This window comes from Miniopterus schreibersii (genome assembly GCF_964146895.1).
Source record: "Miniopterus schreibersii genome assembly, chromosome: 14".
Lineage (NCBI taxonomy): Eukaryota > Metazoa > Chordata > Mammalia > Chiroptera > Miniopteridae > Miniopterus > Miniopterus schreibersii.
Genome location: NC_138114.1, coordinates 53,150,998 through 53,172,025, shown reverse-complemented (window position 1 = coordinate 53,172,025; position 21,028 = coordinate 53,150,998). Strand labels below are relative to the sequence as shown.

Genomic DNA, 21,028 nt, shown 5'->3' with positions numbered 1-21,028 from the left:
ATGTTTTCCCTATTACTACACTTTTTGCTCACCTAGACTTGCTTGGATGCAGATTGTTGATTCTGGCCTTAGGGTAAATTCCCGGAGAAGATGGCTGTTTCTGGCAGACGGTTTACAATTCTTGATACCAAATGCAAATTGGCCTCCAATGCATAGCCCCAGCCATGTTTAAGAACAGTCCTCTTTTTCATAGTACTGGAAAATTCTGGCTATTAAGTTTTTAAAGTGTAGCCAGTTTTATAGGTAACGTTACATTGTTACAATTCTGTGATCTGCTTCTCTATTTTCCTTTTCTCACTTGACAGCAATGGTGTATCTTCTGTGTCCGGCTTATTTTGCGATTCATCTGGATGCACCAGATTTTGTTTATCCACTCAGCAGCCGTGGGTATCTGAGTAGGTTCAACTTACTATTATGAAGTTGTTACGAACATCTGAGTACAAGTCTTTACGTGGATTTATGCTTTTTTTTCTCCTGGGTAAAGATGTGGGAGAGAAATTGCTGGGACATGTGGTACATGTATTTCACTTTAGAAGAAACAAAGTGTTTTCCAAAGAGGCTGTGCCAAGGTGTCCCCCTCCCCTCTCCCCTGGCAACGGGTGGTAGTTCCAGCTGCTCCACGTCCTCTCCAACACTCGCTATTATCAGTCCCTTAAAATTTGGCCTTATAAGTGCTTAGTAGTATCTCCCTGTGGTTTCGATTTGCATTTCACTGTATTAATGATGCTGAACATCTTTTTATGTGCTTTCTGCCATCCATCTACTTTCTTTGGTGCAGTACTGTTTTAAATCTGGATGCCTTTCGATCGTTTTTCCCCCTGAATGCATCCAGGAGGGAAGACTGGGCTGAGCTTTGACAAACCACCCACGTCCCGTTGGCTTAGCTCCCACAAGTTTGGGGTAACAGAGGCCCTGTGCATCACCTGGGGCAGGGCCTCCAAGGCGGTCAGCGGTCCCGCCCTCCTCCCATCCGCGGTGCTTCTCCTTGCCCTGTTCCTGACTCAGTGACGCCCATCCTTGCCCAGAGCCAACCCAGTCACACATCCCCACACCTAGAGCCGGGGGAGGAAGCCTTCTTATGACGGAAATTCTTTTTGATTCGTTTTGAGTTTGGGGAGGCAGCGCCTGTGATCACGCTTCAAGTCAAGAATGTTCTCTACCCAGGTTGGGACTCTTCCAGGGCCTGGCTCTGGGGACTGTCTCGCCCTCTGCCAGGGACGCCTCCAGGAACAGGGACCGCAGGAAGGGTGGGCTAGGGCAGGCCAAGGCTGGGCGTGGGTGACCAAGGGAAGTGACGTCAGACGCAACACAGCCGGGAGCACGAAGCCTCCACAGGCAGGGGACAGCAAGACCGACACCTGGGATGCAGGGGGCACCGGCGGCTGGGTGGCTCCGGCTCGGGACTGCCCCCGATTCAGTCACTCAGGGCCACTGCTGAGATTTTCACCTCTGTGGTTACCATCTCTATTCCCTTCCTAATGTTCTCTGAATTAATTGACTCTGACACTATCTACAGTAGCTTAGTTGTAATAAAAACCTCAAAGGATGTATATAGTACTTTTGTAATACAAGAAAATAAATATGTCATTTGCATATGACATAAAAAATGGCCATCCTTGTACTACGCACTCTCCTGACGTCCTCGGCACGGGCCGCTCGCGGGATCTTACTTTGGAAAATGCTCGCCTGGCTGATAGGAAGGGCGAGAAGGGACTAGCTGCTCTCCTTTTACTATTTTACCACAATTGGTGGCCGCTGATTTCCCATTTATCACGTGGGTTACGAAAAAACGGGGTTGTTTCTTTAAAAAAAAAAAAATACCAAAAACCCAAAAACAAACACAAATATGAGCCTCATAACACATAGAGCGCTAAAGATATAATAGGATTTATTTTACTCTTTTTAATTAACTCATGTATATTTACGCTCTTGTTATAAAACGTATGTAGTTTATATGTACATTGGGATCATTTTAATAGGAAGACTCTCAAGAGGAGCGAAATTGCCCATGAAAGGAGCAATTTTTAATACATAAAACCCTTTCTTAACATCGCAATGCTTTAGGAAATCAAACATGTAAAAGCTAAATTTTATCTTGCTTTAATAACTGATAGAAAATAGCTGCCTAGATCCTGTTTACCAGGAGTTTCCTCAGTATCTCGCCGCTGCTTTATATCCTGTTACCACCTTTTTTCTCAATCCCTGAGCAAACCGAAGCTATACACGAGGCGAAAGGAGGTGAGTGATAAATCATTCCACGGGTGGCCGTGTTCTGTGGGCCACAGGCGGCATTTCACGGTGAGACCTACAGAACCGCAGGCGTTTCCTTCTGCCCGAATCTGCCGAGGGTCTCGCAGCTTCCCGAGGACGTTGGCGGGAAACGTGCCTTCGCCAGAGCGCACGCCCTTCTGAGAGACTCGGTGGTCTTTAAACTCGAGGCAGAATTGACGGAGGCGGCCAGGGTCAGGGGGACACACGACGTGCTGCGTGGACGCCGTGCGGCGGCCGCCGCGAGCAGCCCGGCCACGGCTCCTCCCCTGCGGCGTCTTAGCAGCCGGAACAGTGACAGAACTGACCCGGAGAGCCAAGGAGCCTTGGGGGCCCCGAGGGCCAACGTCAGGCGACGCGAGGAACCTGTAGCCGGAGTCCCCGGGGTGGGAGACGGTGGGAAACGTTCCTGGGGAAACAGTGTCTGAAAACTTCCCAGATCGATGAAAAGTGTAAACTTATAGAGCAAGAGGCACCGCGAATCCCGAGTATGACAGACTCAAGGAAAACCACACAAATCCACCTTTTAATCAGATTTATGTGAAAAGCCAAAGATGAGGTAACAAAACACGACCCTCGGGGGATCCTGTCGAGCGAAAGAAACTAGACATAAAAGCGTGGGCTGTGCGGTCGGGTTAGAAGGGACGCGTGCCCCTGGCGGGGTGAGCGGCCTCTGGGAGGGGACGGAGGATCTCTCGGGGGGTGGAGAAGGTCAGCGCCTGGTGGGATCTGCCCCTCGTTGGCCACGTGCTTCCCTTCTCCACGACACGGCGCACTTAGGGTCTGGGACACACGTGTGTCGTCCACGATGAAATTCACCCGGGAGTGAAAATGCCGCGACGACGCGGAGGGAAAACGGCGCTTTCCCTGGGGTGGTGGAGGCAGCTACTGCCAAAGGGCCCGGCCCCTTGACCTCACTGGCTAATAACCGTTCCTACCTGGGCACGACTTGGAAACGGGGGACGGCAAGAATGACGGGGTAAGGTAGACATAGGCGGTCCGGGCCCATCCAAGCTGTTCATTCGGGCACATTCTGGAGACCAGAAGAGCCATCCTGAGTTTCCTCTCTGTGGGGACAGTCCTGAGGCTGGTTTTACCCGCTCGCCAGGCCCCACAGCCCCTCAATCCTAAGTCCTTCTGATTTTACCCCCTGAAGTAATGTCTGCGCCACTGTTCCTGTGCGCCGTTGAAAAGCGACGCCGGTTTGCTTCCTACGAACCAATTCTGCCTTTTTGCTGAGCCTCCTGGACAGCGCCTCTGGCCTGAGCGGTTCCATTTTCATTGACATCTGTTGAGCCCTTCAAGCGCCATGAGCGTTATCCAGGTTCCCAGGAAGAAATCCGAACGGCCCGTCCTGGGGTGGAGTGAAAAGCGAGGGACCGGAGGTCTCCAGTGAATGTTCAGTCCGGGGAAACCGCGCCCCACGGCCGCGTCTAGGGGAAGGAGCTGCCAGGCTGGCGGGTGGTGGCCGGGAGGGGAGGGTGGCGGCAGCGAGGCTGCGGGGCTTAGACGGGTGCTCGAGGGGCGAAGAGGAGGCTGTGGGCTGACCGAGGCCGAGTCCCAGGGTCCTGCACCATGAGGACTCGTCCCTAGGTGTGCGGGGTGGCAAGAGGCTCGGGGGGGGGGTCCTCGGAGCCCAGGAAAGGGAAATTGAGCCTGATGTCGCAGGGGCCTTGAGCCTGAGAGGCTGGATGCTGTTTAGGAGGAATGGAGGGCCCCAAATGGTCACACTCCTCAGCGTCTGTGTGACTATGGTCAGCGTCTTTAGACTTCAGAAAAAGTGGAGGGGCCTTGCTCCGTTCCTGGAAGCATCTGCGGGGTCCCACAGAGAAGATGTTACGGGGAGGGGAGAGCCATCTGCCCCGCGTCATGTTCCCAGGGCTGTTGGCTTTCCGGCAGCAGATGTCTCACGCAGGCGGCTCGCTCGCTCTCCTGCGCCCATCTCTGCCTCCGCAGCCCTGCGGCCACAACAAGCAGAACCGTGCTCGTCGGAGCTTTGAAACGATGGCCCTCGCGGGGAAGCCGGGCTCTGCAGGCCGTCACCCCAGGGAAATCCGGAGCTGGGTGACGACAGCACCGGGCTCCCCGGTTCCCCCCCCCCGGGCGAGCCTCGGGGCACACTCAGGAGGGAACCACCTGCCCTGCCTGGTGCTGCCGACCGGGACCCCTCCTCTCATCTGTCAGCCCACGTGCGTTCACGGGCTCGTCCTGGCCACGGGAGCTGTGCCCGGAGCTCTGGATGGAGTCTGGGAGCCCATAGCCCCGGGCGAGGGGCAGGAAAGGGGGCGAAAGGGGGCGGAATGACGCTAAACGGGTGAACACACCTTGAGAGAGTAGCAGAGGGAGCGGTGTGGGGACACCCTCCAGCGGGGTGTAGGGAGGTGGGGCAGGACAGAGGGGAAGGCCCCCTCCCCCGCCCCACCCCACTGGGGCATGTTTGTCTCTGACACGGGGAGAAGGCGCTGAGGGCTGGAGCACCCTGAACTGGCGCGAGAGGCCGGGCAGAGCCTCCCAGGAGTGTGGGTTCTGTTCTGAATGAAGGCTCTTGGCAGGGGACTGGCACGACCTGGTGTCGTTTGTGAGGGTCCCGCGGACGGTGTGTGAAGAAGGGACTGTTTGGGAAAGAGCGAGTCTGACGTTGGGGGGCAATTGCCCTCGGTCAGATAGATGAAGGCGGCGCAGAGGAGAGGTGGGGACACGCTCAAGAGGCATTTGGGAGCGAGACAGCCGTGAACTTGGGGGTGGGCAGAGGCAGGGGTGAGGTCAGGGGGTGTCTGCGGAGGGCCTGAGTAAGAGCAGGAGCTGGGTCTGAGGTGGTGGGGCCGCCAGCAGGGCCAGGGCTTGGAGAGGAGCCCGAGGAGCTTTGCTCTTTTGAGTCCCCTGCATATGGATGGTGTTTAAGGCCCTGGCGCCAGACAAGACCCCCCAGGGACCCCACACGGTCGGGCCAGAAGGAAGTTGACTTCAAGGTCTCCACGGGTTCCACGCCTCTTTCACCCTGCGGAAGGGACATTGCACCCTGGACAGGTCACCTGTGGTGGTCTCAGCCAGTGGGTGCCCACCGCTCCTCAGTCTTTGGGGTGTGCAGCTCTGTCCCCAAGTGCCCCCGGAGTTGTCTGCTGGCTATTGATTCGAGGTGTGGTAACAACCTAGCTGCCATCACAGGCCCTGAAGAGCGGGGTCCCTAGAGCAGGGACGTGATAAAATTCCGCAGGGGCGCCAGGCCCTGGACCGACCCCGGGGGGCACCTCGCCAAGGAGGTTCCCTGACCCTAAGGCCTTCCGAAGCGGCCGCAGGAGGCCGCCTGGACAGCAGCCCCAGGGCGCAGCAGGTATGTTTGACCTGCAGAGGTAATGACAGGAGGCCCTTGCAGCCCACAAGCGAGGACCCTGATGGGGCGAAGGGACAGGGGCGCAGGAGAGTCCCCGGCTCTCGCGCCTCCGAAGCAGCAGTGGAACCGGGCGCCCTGCGCTGGCTGCGCGGCCTCCAGCCACGCGGCTCCCGGCGCCCAGGGCCAGGGCCGGGCGGGAAGGGCCTGCCCGCTGGCGGGAGGGCCCGTCATGTCCTGGCTCCCTCCGTGCGCACCCGGCCCGGCAGCGGGGCCTGGCCAGGGCCCCCTGATGCGCCACCAGCCTGCGTAAAGGCGCCTCCCGAGCGCCGGGCGCCTCGCTCGGGCCAACCCGACGGGCGGGGCGCGGCCAGGTGGGCGGGAGCCGGGTGCGCTCCCCGCGCCGGACGGCAGGCGTCGCCCCCGCTCCTCGCAGCGCCGCGCCCCCGCCCCGCCCCGCCCCCGCGCGGAGCCCGAGCTCCGGCGGAGCCCGCGCCGTAGCGGAGGAGGCGGCGGGACGCGGCCGGACAGATTTCCTGCTCGGCTGCGGGCGCAGGCGGCGCGGGCGCGGGCGCAGGAGGCGGCGCGGGCGGCGCCCCGGACCCCAGGCCTCCACGCGTCCTCACGACCCCCCTGCCCGCCCGGCGGGGCCAGAGGGGCGCCCCGGAGGGCGGCGGGCGAGCACCGGGAGATGCGGAGTCGCCACGGCGCCCGGATCGGCGGCGCCCAGGGACCGGCCCTCTGGAGGTGAGCGCGCGCCGAATGCGGGGCGGGCGGGGGCTCCCGCCGGTGGCCGTGCGCCCGGGCGGCCGGAACAGGCCGGGGACGCCGCCTCGGCCGCCACCGCGGGAGGGAGGGAGGGGCCGCGCCGGGGGCCCGATCCCGAGCCGGGTCCCTGCCGGCCCGCGGCGCCCGGGTGCCAGCGGCTGGGCACCGCGCGACCCCGCGCATCGGCCCCCGAACCCCCAGCCCAACTTGGCGACGCGTCTTCGCCTCTCGCGCTCGCTCTGGGTGAAGGGACCAGCGTGTGTCTGCCGGTGGCAACAGCGCCAAGGGAACGGCGACGGGGACGCGCGTGGGAGCGGGGGACCGAGAGGGGGTGCCCGCGGGCGCGCCGGGGGCCGTGCGCTCGCCGAGATGGAGACAGGAGCCTTTGGAGAAAGTGGCTCGGAGTTGCGCCAACTCCGGAGGGGCGGGCGCTGCCGCTGGGATGCTGCGGGCCGGTGGTCCCGGGCTGGTCCCTTCCGGGGGCGCGCGGAGCCCAGTCGGGTGCAGCTGGGGGCTCAGGGCGGGGCAGACCCCGGCTGGCTCGGGCAGGCGGCCAGGATCCGCAGTGTCGGTGGGGTGACCTGTGGCTGAAAAGTCAGTGCGGTGCCAAGCCTGCAGGCTCCTTGGGACCATCTGGGGAAGCCTGAGGTCAGCCACAGGATGGAGCGGCAGAGCCAAGCCCTGCGTGACCTGCTGGACTGACCTAAATTCCATCCTGGCCTGGCAACCTTTCTAGAAAGGTTGGGCAGTTACACCTGCCGGCGATGGCCCTGCCTTCCCCGGGTGAGGCTCTCTGTCCGAGCTCCCGAACACGGTTGAGAACCAGCAGAGATGGTCACGGGTTTTAGAGTCCTTGTGTGCATGTCCAGTCTGCCCTTGACCTCAGCTGCTCCTTGACCCAGGGAGCCTGGAGGGTTTTGTGTCCCAGAGGTGGGCGAACTTCCACTCTGCAAAATAAAGACCATCCCCTTTAAACTGTGTGTTGGGGGGGGGGGGGGAGGCTTTCAAAAGCAGCGCACTAAAGCCAAAGGAGGGCATAAAAGTGGGTGCACGTGGGTGGCCCAGGCTGGCAGGGGCAGAGATGGGTGCTCGGGCCCCTGAGCACAGGCTCTAAACCTTCAGGGAGCAAAAGGCCCTGTGGTGAGCTGCAGGCCCCAGAGGTAGGGCTGTGCTCCCAGCGGGAAGGGCCTGCAGTGGCACCCAGCTCCCCCAGGTGTGGCACTGCCTCTGACCGTGACCTCGGGAGCAGAGGTCAGTGACGCCTACAGGTCAATACCCCACACTGCCCATGCATCCATGGGGGCTAGGAACTGGGTTTGCCTGAGAAGGCCAGGTTGCTGGATGGACCTGGGTGTTTTTAGGTTTAAAACCGTACCCACGGAGGCCGCTTCTCACTTCTGTGGAGGGACAGCTGGCCGAGGGAGATGGGTTCCCTGGGTCTGTGCCTCCATGGAAGCCTCCCTCCAGGGATCCATGTGTAAGCCCATCAACCCCTGGGAGGGGCTGCAGGGAGGTGGGGGTGGGGATGGGGCTCATGGGGGGGGGTGGATATGTGAGGTGGATATGTGAGGAATCAACAGTGGTTGGCAGTTGGTTAGGACTGGAGCCGAAATGTGAATTTCAGTTGGTCAAAATACACGTCTCCTCCAAACGGCACCTCCATTGTTCCATTTGGCCCTGTTTCCACCACCCTCATCGCAGTCCAAGGCACACCCTTTAATCAAAATTTCCTCCTTCCAAGTCAGAGGGGCATTTCTAGAGGGGCATCCTCTGCAGTTCTCATGCCCAGCTGCCCCCCTCCCTGACATTTCTCCCAGGATATCAAATGTGCCCAACTCAACACGCCCCAAGTGAAATGTGCCATCTCCCTCCACTCAGCCCAACATTTTCCCAATATTTTCTTTATCCATCTTACGGCAAAGATGGTCACGGGTTTTAGAGTCCTTGTGTCCATGCCCAGTCTGCTGTACAAAAGATATGTGGGGTCGTAGTTCCCCTAAGGACATGTTGTATCCTCAGCACCCAGCCAAGGACCTGACAGTAGGCCCGTGATGACTGTCATTGGACAGAGGAACGAGAGAGGGAGGGAAACATTTTAGGTGCGCATCTGCTGCAGGAGACGGGCTGGTGTATTTTTAGTGGATGTCAGCGTGGTTGGGAGGCAGCCATACATTTTTGTTGATGTAGATTGAACTGGATCATGGAGACATGAGATGGGTCTGTCTGAGGCTTACATTACCAGTTCTTCTGGAGATGCTGAACATATTTGCTAAAATGACAGAGTTGGACCAGAGAGACCCCAGTGACCTCCCAAGGGAAGGGAGCAGTGAGGGGACACTGCGGAAGCTGTGTGTCCCGTTCCTCTCCTCAATGCGTCTTTTTCATTTATAACATTTGAGTTATACTTGCAGAGGTTCTGATATCAAAACAGGAACAAATGTATCCATTAGGACAAAGACTGGCCTTCTAGTGTGTGATTGTAACTGGGAAAAACTCTGTGTTCCAAGATCATTCCAGGTCTTTTGGCTGCTATCTCCTAGGGAACCAACGGCTTGGTGCACCCTGAGGACACCCTGCTAGGTCCTCAGAAGTGGAGCCTGCTCAGCCCCCTGCTCTGAATCTCCTTCCCCTTTATCTCCAGCTTAGGGACTCCTACTCATACCTCAAGGCCCATTTCAAATGCCTCGCTCTCCACAAAGCCCTCCTGACCCCTCTGCCTAAGAAAATCTTTCCTGCTTTAGTTCCATTCAATGCCTGCCCTGGAGCACTTGCCAGACTCTATTTTGACTCCCAGTTGACTTGTTGAAATAGTTACTCCCCTACCCTGGTGCTTAGTGCTCTTAGGATGGCTCATGTGTCTCCGAGGGTGTGGACTCTGGGTTCAGGTACAGATTCCCATAAATCCTGGCTCTGTGTGACCTTGGTTAGCTGTTCAGAGTCCACGCCTCAGTGTTTCCTTCCCTGCAGTGGGAATGATAGTCTGTACACCTCATGGCTGCTGTGAGAGTGGCAGTTAGTACATATGAAGTACAAGGCCCATGCCTGACGATCAGTAAATCGTGGGGATCAGGCCCCCGAATTGCCTAAGGTTGTGAGTTGCGTGCATTAAGAACCAGCGAGGTTTGAGCAAATAAATAAGCAAAGTCAAAATCCATATGGATAGGTGGATACCTATTACATGCCATTCAGAGTCCTAGGTCAAATCAATTTGGTGTGATAGGCTAGGGAACTTTATTTTTTTGCGAAATAGTTTGAATGATTATGCAAATTCGTCATGCTTAAGTATTTTAATCTCGTAAGGCTACCGCTTCCCTGTGCCCCGTGAACAAAGCCATTCTTTGACACGCACCGTTGACTCCAGAGTGAGAGGTTTATGAGGCAGAAATGCAAGTGTTCGTGCACTTGAACTTGGGCTCATGGACTGGATTAAGCCAGGCCTCCTGCCAGAAAACACCCAAATGAGCCAGACCCGGCACCAGGAGGCGGTGTGGGCTCCAGCCAGCCGTGTGACCCCGGGGTCAGTGGGATGGCTTCTAGGCTAGAACATAAAGCTATGAAGCTGCGACTGCCCCCCCAAATCCTCAGACCTTCTCTCTTGTTAGCGCTAAAGAGAGGTGTGGCACCAGGTCACCTCGGAGCCGTGCCAGCTGCCGTGGGTGACTGCTGTCATCCTCTCTGTGGCTTGTCCAGGCAGTGCTGGGGCTCTTGTCCTGGGCTCATCCCATGGGCACACCTCTCTCTCTGCCCCGGGTACCGACCGGATCACCTTGAGGAAGATTATAGGCTTATGGGTACTTTTATTTTTTATTTTTTTGTCAATCCTCACCCAAGGCTATTTTTTTCCCATTGATTTTTAGAGAGAGGGGAAGGGAGGGAGGGAGAGGGAGAGAGAAACATCAATGTGAGAGAGACACATCGATTGGTTGCCTCCTGCACGCGCCCCAACAGGAATTGAACCCGCAACCGAGGCATGTGCCCTTGACCGGGCATCGATCCTGAGAGCGACCTTTTGGTGCATGGGCTGACGCAACACTGGCCAGGGCAGGCTCATGGGTACTTCTAGCATGCCGGTAATTTTAGATATTGGCCACAGACATGCCTGCCATAAGTCTACTTTGGAGGGTTAACTTCTTGTTTTTTCGCTTGAATTTTTCTCCAAGCCCAGAGTGTGGATGATATTCTAGGGCTGGGGTTTCAGATCTGAGGCCTCCAGGGGGCTGCACAGACCCTCCCGCAGGCCAGGCCAGGCCAGGTGCACGGCAGGGGAGGGGCCCCGGCATGTGCAGCGGGGAGATCCCTGCCTCTGGGGTTGCCAGGCCAGCTTCCTTTCCTTCTCGGGGTCTGCCCACTGTTCCCATGTCATCCGCCCAGGCCCGCCCTGTCCAGGTGCAGCGTGGGGAGTTTTGATGTGGTTCCCAGCCCCTTTGAACTCCACAACAGCCGGCTCAGAGCCAGAAACGTGGGCCTCCCGTCTTTCTTTCAACCACAGATACTTCAAAGGGGTTGACTACGCCTGTGGAATAAAAAATGTTTCCAGTATGTCTCATGAAAACAACACACGTATCCTTTTATATCGAGTCCCAATGAAACAGGGACCAAATTAATATTTTTAAAGGATGTCTGCTTTAAACGTTTCAGATACAATTGACAATGACCAATTAATATAATCCATTAATACATAGTGTATTAGACAACCAAGTGTGATCCCTTGTCATTCTAATGGGAACAGTGACGCTTCCCAAAGGGGGGTCGGGTGGGTGGATTGAAGGGGTGCCTAGAGGTCCTGGCCTAGTGCGTCTCAGGTGGTCGCTGTGCTGCTCTCACCGGGAACCGAGGGCAGCAGGGTTCGAGTCTGAGGCTCGAGGGCTCGGAGCGTCGCTTGGTCCCCTGCTGCACTTGCTCTGTCCTCACTGGGAGTCACTGAATTCCCAGTCTCGGTTATTAATGTCCCTCAGTCTATTTGGATGTGTCCAGCTGGACGTCAATCACCAGCTTTTGTACTAGGGAGCACATTAGTTACATTTTTCTTCCCTAGTTGATTACAATGTATCATTCCAAGTGACCTTTGTCCTGAGCCTTTTTATTTTGCCTCTCGCTCCGAAAGAATCTGGCGCTTTCCGGGCTGTCTCTGGAACAGGACTTTCGTGGGCCTTTCTGCAGACCCGGCCCCGACTCCTTCGCCCACGTGCCCGAGGTCCCTGGAGGGCTGGGCGCACCCGCGGGAGCAGAGCCTGGGCGAGCGGAAGCTCCTGTCCCGGCAGGTTCCTCGTTAAGCTTGGGGCGCTCGGGGCTCCCTCTCTTCTCCAGTTCAAAAAGGCCACCTCAAAGGTGGACCTGCACTTGCACAATCTGAAGTCACAGCCTGGGGCCTCCCCCAGCAGTCTGCTTGTCTGGATCTGAGGCTTTTATTTTGTTTTGAAATATAGCACAGATGCAAACCCTTCTGCGAGGGGCTGTCTTCGGGGGGCGCTGACGTTTAACCTGCTGCTGGACGCCCGGGGGTGAAGGGTACGGGAGGCAAAGGGGAAGCAGGGCTCAGAGGGGCTTTGGGGACGCCCGTGGTCAGCTTTCTCATCACAGTTGTTCCCGGGACTGGTCATCTCTCAGCCGTTCTAGACAGAACCACGGGTTTCAGGGCTCACCTTCGCAGAAAGGCCGGGGGGGGGGGGGGGTTGAGATAAGACAGAACAGGTGTTTAGACGGGGAGGGCCTACAGCCCCCCAGGAGACCAAGTAAATCTCTGGAGAATGCTCCGCCCCTTTTCTAGATTCCAGAAGGACCTGCCAGTGAAGTGAGATAAGAGGTTGGTTTTCGGCCCAGGGTTCCTCCTGCAGATGTTCATGCTCCTCTCCAGGTCTTTGCTGTCTTCAGCCCGGTTTCCCACTGATCTGCGTACAGAAGAGAATAGGGGGAGGGGACACCCCCACAGAGACAGACAGACGACAGGCAGAAAGATAGACGGAGAAACGCAGAGACAGACGGGGACAGAGAGGGAGAGACAAACAGAAAGTCAGAGAGAAACACAGAGAGAGAAAGACCCCCGAGACCCTTGGATGCTGAGACTTCATCTCCCAAGGTCTGTCGCCCGAGGAGGCCTCAGCCTGCTGAAAATAATATCGACCAGGTGTTTATCACCAAAAAGGATTTTTTCAGGAACAAGAAAGGGCTGCGCCCGGAGCCTGCAGCCGCGGCAGCCACGGGCACGCTGGCCTGCGCGCCTCGCCCGAGGGTGTGGGCAGGAGGAGACGCCGAGGGCGGGGAGCCTGGCGCTGAGCTTGTTGTAAACGCAGGGCCCTCCCCGAAGGCCTCTCCGGGATGGAGAGCGGGAGAGCTCCCAAAGCCCCTGCCCCTCCGCCGGGCCCTCCCGAGGATGACCGGGAAGTTTGCTTAAAGTTCCAGGTGGCCTTCGTCACCTCCAAACTCCCTTTCTACCCAGGATGGGGCTTCTGGCCCCTGGGCCTCCTCTGGGCGAGAGGTTAGGGCCAGGGTGTGGCCTGGGACAGTTCCAGAGCATAGAGGGGAGACATGGGCCTCCTTGGAGTGATGCTCAGACCAGACACCCTGAGTTTCTGAGGCGGAAGCTCTCTCACGATGACCGGGTGTGGACGGGGGCAGGTCAGCGTGAATGAACAAAGGGCCAGAATATGTGTGCCCTTTTGTTGCATCCAGTGATTTACAGTAACTCAATTTTGGGTCACAGAAGGTCGCCCGAGGGCGGCTGCCTTCATAACTAGAAAACACGAGAATGCCCTTCCAAAGACAAAACACTTGAGCATCTCGCATTTGTAAAGTGAACCCTCTACAGCCCTTACTGCTCACTAAAGTTTGCTGGTCAAAAAGACACTTTCCCCTGCAGCTACATTATTTCGGGTCATCTCAACTAGTGAAATTATTGCTGGTAATCAACACGATTTTCCGGCATCTGCTTTTTCTGGCTCTCCAAGTGGCCTTGGTTTCATCCACAGCTGAATGTTTAAGCGCTAGACATAAAAATACTTCGCAGCCGTAGCCCCGTCCTGAATCCTGGAGCGCGGTTGACTCAGCATCCGTCTTCTTCAGCTCGCAGCGGCGCTTTATTAAGTGTGTCAGTAATTCAATAGATTACTTTCTGCCAGGGTTGTGAACATCAGCTGAAGTTCAGCCATATCAGAGATGTCATCAGTCTGCCCATTTACATTCCTTCCAGCAAGGTCCCGATTTTGGCCCCATGTCATATAAAAATGCAGGAGCCTGAAATCTAATGATTTTGCGTGGTGCGGTGCCAAGTCAGGCCTATCTGCGGCTCGCCAACAATATTCTTTCAAAGGATTTCGTCCATGTGGGTAGTATTTAAAAGAGCCTGGACGATCATTTGGAAGGAAATGGAGATGCTGTACATTTATCGAGTACCTCAGGCGGACGTGCACTGTGTTTAGTACTGAAGTTACCAAAAAAAATCACGGCGCTGTCCTTCGGATGCCCCACGTCGACAGGGGGCCGGAGCTCGTCACTTCCAGGGAGTGTTAAAGGTAATGCTGGATGCAGAGGGGGGGCAGAGCTGCCGGGAGGGGCTCCTGCGGGGACCTGGGAGGGCCTCCCCAATAGAGAAGGCCTGGTTCTCCAGGATGTTTTCTTGGCAGCCAATGGGACTGGGACATTCCAGGCAGGGCTTCCATGTGCTTGCTCAGCAGGGATGAGTAGCGTGACCCGTCTGGGGAACAGCAGGTGTCTGAGTGGAGCTGGAGCCCAGGGATGGAGAGGAGGGGACCAGAGAGATGGAAAGTGTTCTCTAAACACGTGTAAGAGGCTACGTTCTGTCTGATGGACCCGCCGTTCTTGGCCTGTTTGAGACCATGGGTCCCCTTGGAGACCCTAAGGAAGGCTCTGGAGTCATTCTGTAGAAAATGCCTGCGTGCATAGGTTTCTTTTGTTTTGTTTTTTAATAGTTTCAAGGGAGTCTTATCTGACCAAGGCCCGCAGTTTTCAGCGAGGGAGACCCCACGCACCTGGACCAGGTGCAGACTTAAGGGATGCCCGTGAGCCCCGGTTTGGGGCCGACTTTGAGGTGCATTAGGGGGAGCCAAGCGAAGCTGTCCCATGCAGGCAGTTGATTCTGCTGGGGGTTCTGTCCAGCGAGCCGTGAAGAGGGTTTTCCATCGTGAAACGGGGGTGACAGTGTTTATCCCTCACTGTGCTAACAGCGCATCTTTCTATCAAAATTTGTTTACCACATGTATGCTTGGGAACTGGACAGTATTCCTCATAAGATAATGTGGAGTAAGTCCTTTAATGATGGTTATTGTCACCTGAGAAGCCACCCATAGGGAGTGCAGTGGGAGTGGGCTCACAAAGCTCCCCGTGGTCACCGCTGGCCTGTGACAGGTGCACACGGGGCAGGATCCTGCTCCCTCCCTGGCACCCACCATGCTTGTCTTAAAGACCTCAGTCGGGCTTCTAGCACCACAGTTTCCCTTCCCTTTTGACATGGAGAAAACCCACGTGGGAGTTACTGAAGGAGCAGAGAAAGCACCTTGAGGGCGAGGCTGAAAGAGCCGAGGCCACTGATGCAAACCAAGTCCCGGGGGTGCCTGATGTGGTCGGCCAGCCCCGCCTGCTCGGCATTTTCGCCGTTGTCCCTCGGGCAGCCCGGGAGGAATGACACACAGAGACACAGCACAGGAGGGAGGCCGCCCCGGGGCAGAGCCGCTGACCTGAGGCCTTTGCAGGTTTCTTGGGGAGCACCACGGGGAGCCCCTCCTCCAGGTGCAGAGAACTGGCCGCCTGGGGAGCGCAAGTTCTTCTTCATGGGGGAGGGGAGTTTTACGGGGGACCCCGTCAAGGTGGTCAGCAATGAGCTACCGACGACAGCATCCCCGAGGGCATGGCGTTAAAAATTCATTTCTCGCTTCAGGGTACAAAACCAGCCTGCCCCGGGCACCTCTCTGGGCAGAGGAGAGCCCGGAAAGACTTGGCTCGATTCAGCTGCATTTCTGTGCTCAGGAAACTGAACTCGCTGCCCACCAGAGAGCCACCCTGACATTTCTTACCATCAGACGGAGAAGAAAACGCATGTACTTATTCCCAGTTTTCCCAGGAACCTCCTCGTGGTTTACGATACGAGACGTGTACTTTCTGTGCAGGTCCTTCTGTTTGCCTGGAACCAAAGCCAAATTCTACCTTTTCACTTCAGATGTTATCTCTCTCAGAAGTTGGGCAAATAATTTGATCCCCCATTTAGAATCGAGTGTGTTGCCAGCTGTACCCCAGGAGCCAGAGACGCGCCCAGGGTCACACTGCCTGCCCCCGGACCGCTGGCCCGGCCTGGCCGAGCCTCTTCATGTCCTTGCTGCCCTGGGTGGACTGACCCACTGTCCTCGCCCCCCTGTCCCGCACGCTGCTCGTGTTTTGCGGGAGGACCCGTCCGCCTCCATGAGGAGTGCCAGGCTTTTCCGTGCAGTTAGATGCATGCATTCCAGCTGGAGCAGGGCCTGGAGGGGAGACGGGACACCTCCCTGCCGAGCGTCCCTCGTTTGCTCGGCCTCGGACACGCGGGCCTTGTCCCTGTCCTCGTAGTGCGCTTTCTGCGCTGCAGACTGCGTCCAGGAGGCATTTCGGAAGGCCGCGGCCCGCGTGTGCCTGTGTGGGGCGGCTGTCGTTAGCAAGTGATTTGTTGTTTGTTAGGCAAAAATGCGTCTCCCGAGCGGACCCGGACAGGCAGTGCCTGCAGAAATCGTTGGCAGCGATCTGCTTATTTTACTTCGCCGTGGATTTTCTCTTTTCGGCAGAGCAGTGATTTATAAGTGTTTTAAAGAGACTGCACTTTCTTCAGCGTGTTGGCATCTTGGAAACTGGAGCAGCCAGGCTGGGCGTGCTGTGTCCGTTTCTAGCCCCAGCTGGCGGAGAGGCGGCCTCGCGTCCCAGGGTGACTGCCCTGAGCTGATGGCTGCAGTGACCGGTGGGAATGTGACGGTGTGAATGGCATGGACTGAATTCATGATGATAAGAATGGGCATTGAGCCCTGGCCAGTGTGGCTCTGTTAGTCGAGTGTCACCCTGTGCACGTGGGGGGGGGGGGGGGTCAGGGCACATACCCAGGTTGCGGGTTTGATCCCGTTGGGGTGCATGCAGGAGGCAACTGATCGATGTTTCTCTCTCACATGGATGTTTCTCTCTCTCCCTTTCTCTTCTTCTCTCTGAAATCAATAAAAACATATTTTTTTAAAAAAATGTGCATTAAACTGGTGAAGTGATTGGTATCTGGTAACCGGAGCCTCCACCCCGTCACCAAATGCCAGGAGATGTTGGTTAAGCCGCCTTAGAAGGAAGGAGCAGCAGCCTGAGGGGCCTGCCTTCTGCGCTGAGCCCTTGATGCCTCTACTCTGAGTCCGGTCTGGGGTCCACTGTGCTCCCCGCCCCAGCCAAGTACATGCCTCTGGGGAGCTGGGGGGATGCAGCTCCCCATGTGGCCACTGCACTGTCCTCGATCACCAGGGCTGGCAGGAGGGCTGCCCCAGGGTCAGGCAGAGGGAAGCGGCCCCCGTTACTGACGTAGCTGCAGCAGCCAGGGCACCATCTATGAGAAGGTCCCCTGAAGAGTCTGTACCTGAGTCTAGAACTCACCTGTGCTTCCACTGGCTCCCGTGGTCTCTGGCAGGTTGTGAGGTCACCACACATCCTGGGAGGAGTTCGGCTCCGTGTTCTCAGGGATCTTAGGGATGTAAGAGATGGAAACATGATTCAATTCATTCAGAGCCATTAGGGGCTCCATTGATTTACGTAACGGCAGGTTCAGGAACAGCTGGATCCAGATGTTCAGTGTTGCCCTCAAGGCCCCACCTTCTTTCTCCTTCACTCTGCCAGGCTCTTTCCTGTGGTTCCCCCAGCAGCTGCTCATCCCGTCCCCCCTGCCAGGGAGCCTTTCCCGGCAGGTGCAGCCATGGACCCAGGAGCGAGTCTCCTTGCCGCTGATGGTCCAGGCTCAGGCACCATGTCCAGCCAGGAGCCAGGGAAGGGGGGCAGTAGCAACCTCCAAACCACGTGGTATGAAAAAGAGGGCCCCCCAGAAGACCTCGGTAGGGGAGCAGGAGTTTCTCCAAGCGAGGAGAGCGGTTCTGAGTGGGTAGAAGCAAATGGCCCAGTATGGTCGGACTTGGGGCAGAGTCTGGGGTGCAGGTCTCGGGAGGGGCCGAGGTGAACGCCTGCATGGCACACGCAGGGGCCCTACCTTCCATCTGTGCAGGTGGCAGGACTAAGCCAGACAGGATGCACACCTGTGACCCCTTTTCTGTGACCTAATGTCATTTTAAAAATTCAGGCCTGACAGCCACCAGGCCTGGAAGACACGCGGACCCCAGGGAGGCCCATAGTGAGAGCCTTAGGCCCGCTGGCCACACAGGGCCCCCAGGGCCAGGCAGCGTGGAGACCGCTGGCCCTCGCCTGGGTTCAGAGGGCCCGCAGACCCAGCCCTGTGCAGTCCTCCCTGGGTCCGCGGGCCTCTCTCCCAGTGTGCCCATTGCCATCCTCATGTCACGTGGCTGTACCCCCGGCGCGGCTCATGTGGCCTGAGACGTCCTCGCGTGCCAGGCCCTGCGCTCTCTCCCCTGCCTTGTGGACCGGGAGCAGGGGGTCATCATTAGGGGCCTTATTTCCACTTGGGGTTTGTGGCTGAGCCCTGCCCCTCTGAACGACAGCCACTGCTCATAAGACTTCGGTTAGAGATCCCTCTGTCTCGTATCTACGGAAACCTGCCACTCTGCTCCTGGCCGTAACATGCAGAGGGACTGGGGCTCTGGGCCCGGTGGTAAGGCAGCGGGGTCCTCTCCCAGCCTCTCGCCCTGTCCCCCGCCCCTCCTGCCCCTTCCCAGCTCCACCGCTCCCTCCCTCATTCCCCACTCTCAGCATCCTCCGTGTGGCTCCTTTATCCAGGACCCAGACCCCACTGAGCTCACCCTCCTGCAGGCCATTCACCTCCAGTGGGGACACTTGTTGGCTGAGTGAGGGCCTGGACCCCAGACACTGGCCCCAGTGGCCGCCTTATGCGCCTGGCAGCTTCCCCACCCTGTGCTCCTGCCCCGGCCAGAGCCCTGGGAGGCCATTCTTCTGGGATGAGTAATGGCAAAGCTGGTCCAAGAAATGCCCAGTGTTTTCGCCCCTCTGTTGCCTCGTCTCTAAGGGATGGTTGAGTCCCCATCACAAGAGGAGGCCCGGGGGACAGCCTTCCCGGGACCTTGCTGCCGCAGGGGCCCCTCGGGGAGACCCTGACTTAGGCCCCAGGGACCCTAGTGCCCAGGGCTGAGTGAGTGCGGAGTCCGGGAGGATCCGGATAATGGAGCGATTGTCTGTTGCTTCTGGTTTGAAAATTGTTGTAAGGGCTCCGCGGAGGGTTCCGCTCTGAGAAAAATTCTTTCCAGATTCCAGAGTTGGAGTCACGCTCTTTCTCCTAACACAGCGTCCAAACCGCAGATGTTTCACTTCTAAGAGCCCCCGGCAGGATCTGCACGTGTCTGGGGCTTGGGGTAACCCTCAGAGGGGCGCCCACCCGTTCGCACGCCCTTCCCGCCGCTGGGTTTCCGGCCGGTGGGAGCTCAGCCCCTTGAACGAGCAGCACAGGCCCGAGGGCAGTTGTGCGGACGCTGTGCCGTGTTGTCTGGCTCCAGGGGCACAGGGTCCACGAAGAGACGGAAAACGCCCATGACAAGTACCAGGCGCGAGGGGGCGGGGGCTTCGATACCTTGTGAAGATGCCTAGGAATGAGATTAACCACGGCGTGAGGCGGGCAGTGTCCCTGGGAAACTGTGTGTCTGAAATTAAAGGGACACGTGGCAGGAAGCTCTGACGTGTTTTTGTGCAGAGAGAGTCTGCGCTCCGTGGAGAGGAGTGGGAGGGTCACGGGCAGGAGTTCCCAAATACCGTGGGTCCACAGCGCACCCTGAAGGTTAGGGTCTTGGGTAGGATGGACCCTCGCAGTCTGGGTCGCCTCCCTGCCAGGCTTTGCAGGTGCGTGGAGGGTGGGCCGGCAGGTGGGGTCCCCACTGGAAGGTGCAGCTCTGAACCGCCCACGGTACGTGTAGGGGTGCCCCTGAGGGGAGCCCCCAGCTGCAGACATTCACTCTCCCTGGTTTGTCCTGAGCTCAAGGTTAGTTTTGGCTCCACGTATACCCCGCACCAGCGGATTAATATATTCCTGAAAGGTTATGTTAATCTGACTCATGGCTGATATACACCGGCTAAGCTTAATACCTTCAGAAACCTGTAGATAATTCCTTTGAGAAGCAACTAATTATTTTAGGGAATAAATAAGCACTTCTTAGCCAATATTTTTAAAGCTCAAGACTCTATATTACATTTTCTCAAGGCTAAGTATCCAGTGTGAGGTGTTCTTTTGCTCTCGGTGAGGACACGTTGCAGCTTTATAGACAGACACCTGTTGCAAACAAACAGTTTCTTTTCTTTTTCCACCGTAATTGACTGTCTTATGGAAGGAGGTACAGCTATTAAGAGTTTTAAAGAGCTTGTATTTATTTTGTTCCTACCTGCAAGGCTGTTTTAATCTGGGCGCATGGAGCAGTCGGATGAGTGGAGGAGCGAACATTTGGAGTCGCTACGCCTGCTAAGTCACATTTGGAACGTTCACCGTCAGCAGTCGTTTTTTCTCCCTAAGTGGCTTTCACAGTAGGCAGACATACTCTGGTCCATCTCCTGGAGCAGCTTTCGTGTTTCCTGGATAACAGCGCGGAGAGCCGAGGCCACCAGCGGGCGCAGCCCGGGCGGGTGGGCGTGGGGAGCAGGTCCAGGGGACCCGGCCTCTCTGCTGCACCGTCTGGGACAGCTTCTGGGCGTCCGAGACAGTCTGGTGGCCACGGGAGGGAGGACAAGCGGTAGGTGAGGCACCGGAAGCAGGCAGGGAGAGCAGTCGGGAAGCCGGTGTCCTAACCCAATAGAGATGGAAAGAGGCAGAGAGAGAGACAGAGAGACAGAGAGACAGAGAGACAGGCCAATAACAGCTGCCATTCAGGTGCCTCCATGTGCCGGGCACAGTCACAGCTCGTCTCTTTTTACCCACAGAGTAACCATAACAGGCAGGTATACGACATGACAGGCCTCGCCGTGGGTGGGCTCTCGCGCCGTCAGGGAGGTGGCGCATCGGGGACCTGGAGGCAGCCCCAGAGCCGGGGCCTTGGCCGACCTCGGCCGCATGAGGGGGAAGGGAGAGCTCGGAGGGACCCGCCCGCAGCTCCAGGCCGCTCGTTCCGTGCCTCCTGCATTCCAGACCACGATCCTGCGGTGGCCACACCTTTCAGTAAAATGTGTGGCTACAGGAAACACAGTGAGTGACGTTTTTGAGTGGCACCGGTGACGCTGAGTCCACGGGGTCATGAATCGTGCTTCTGATTTGATTTTACTTTGGAGAGAGAAGAGTTCCCATTTACCTGGGGCATTTGAGTGTATTTACTCTTATTACATTGCTGTTATCGTTTGAAGAGCGATGGCCTTATCCCTTTTAAACAGTGTTTCCACATTTTATATTGTGTGTAGGTATAAAACACAGAGCATCGTCATTTGGGGGCTAAGGAAATTGATGCACTCTCCAAAAACTATTAGAGAAATATTGATTTCCTAGATACAATAACCGGAATGGCTTTTTCACTCAAGATTCGTACATTGCATTAGCGGTACCCTTCGGAT

The 21,028-nt window shown here is 57.2% G+C and overlaps 1 protein-coding gene across 2 annotated transcripts in view; it reads left to right on the top strand.

The window, feature by feature from the left end:
• The first annotated feature begins 6,187 nt into the window (after positions 1-6,187).
• The window catches only part of PTPRE (protein tyrosine phosphatase receptor type E), a 101,292-nt gene continuing 86,451 nt past the window's right edge, over positions 6,188-21,028 (top strand). Inside the window, exon 1 of one of the 2 annotated variants that reach the window (XM_081157674.1) lies at positions 6,188-6,343. Coding sequence is in view for 1 of the 2 variants with exons in the window: in XM_081157670.1 (XP_081013796.1) it covers positions 6,288-6,343 (56 nt within the window). In the remaining variant the exon portion in view is untranslated. The remainder of the gene's footprint in view (positions 6,344-21,028) is intronic. The other variant, XM_081157670.1, reaches the window with a different exon arrangement.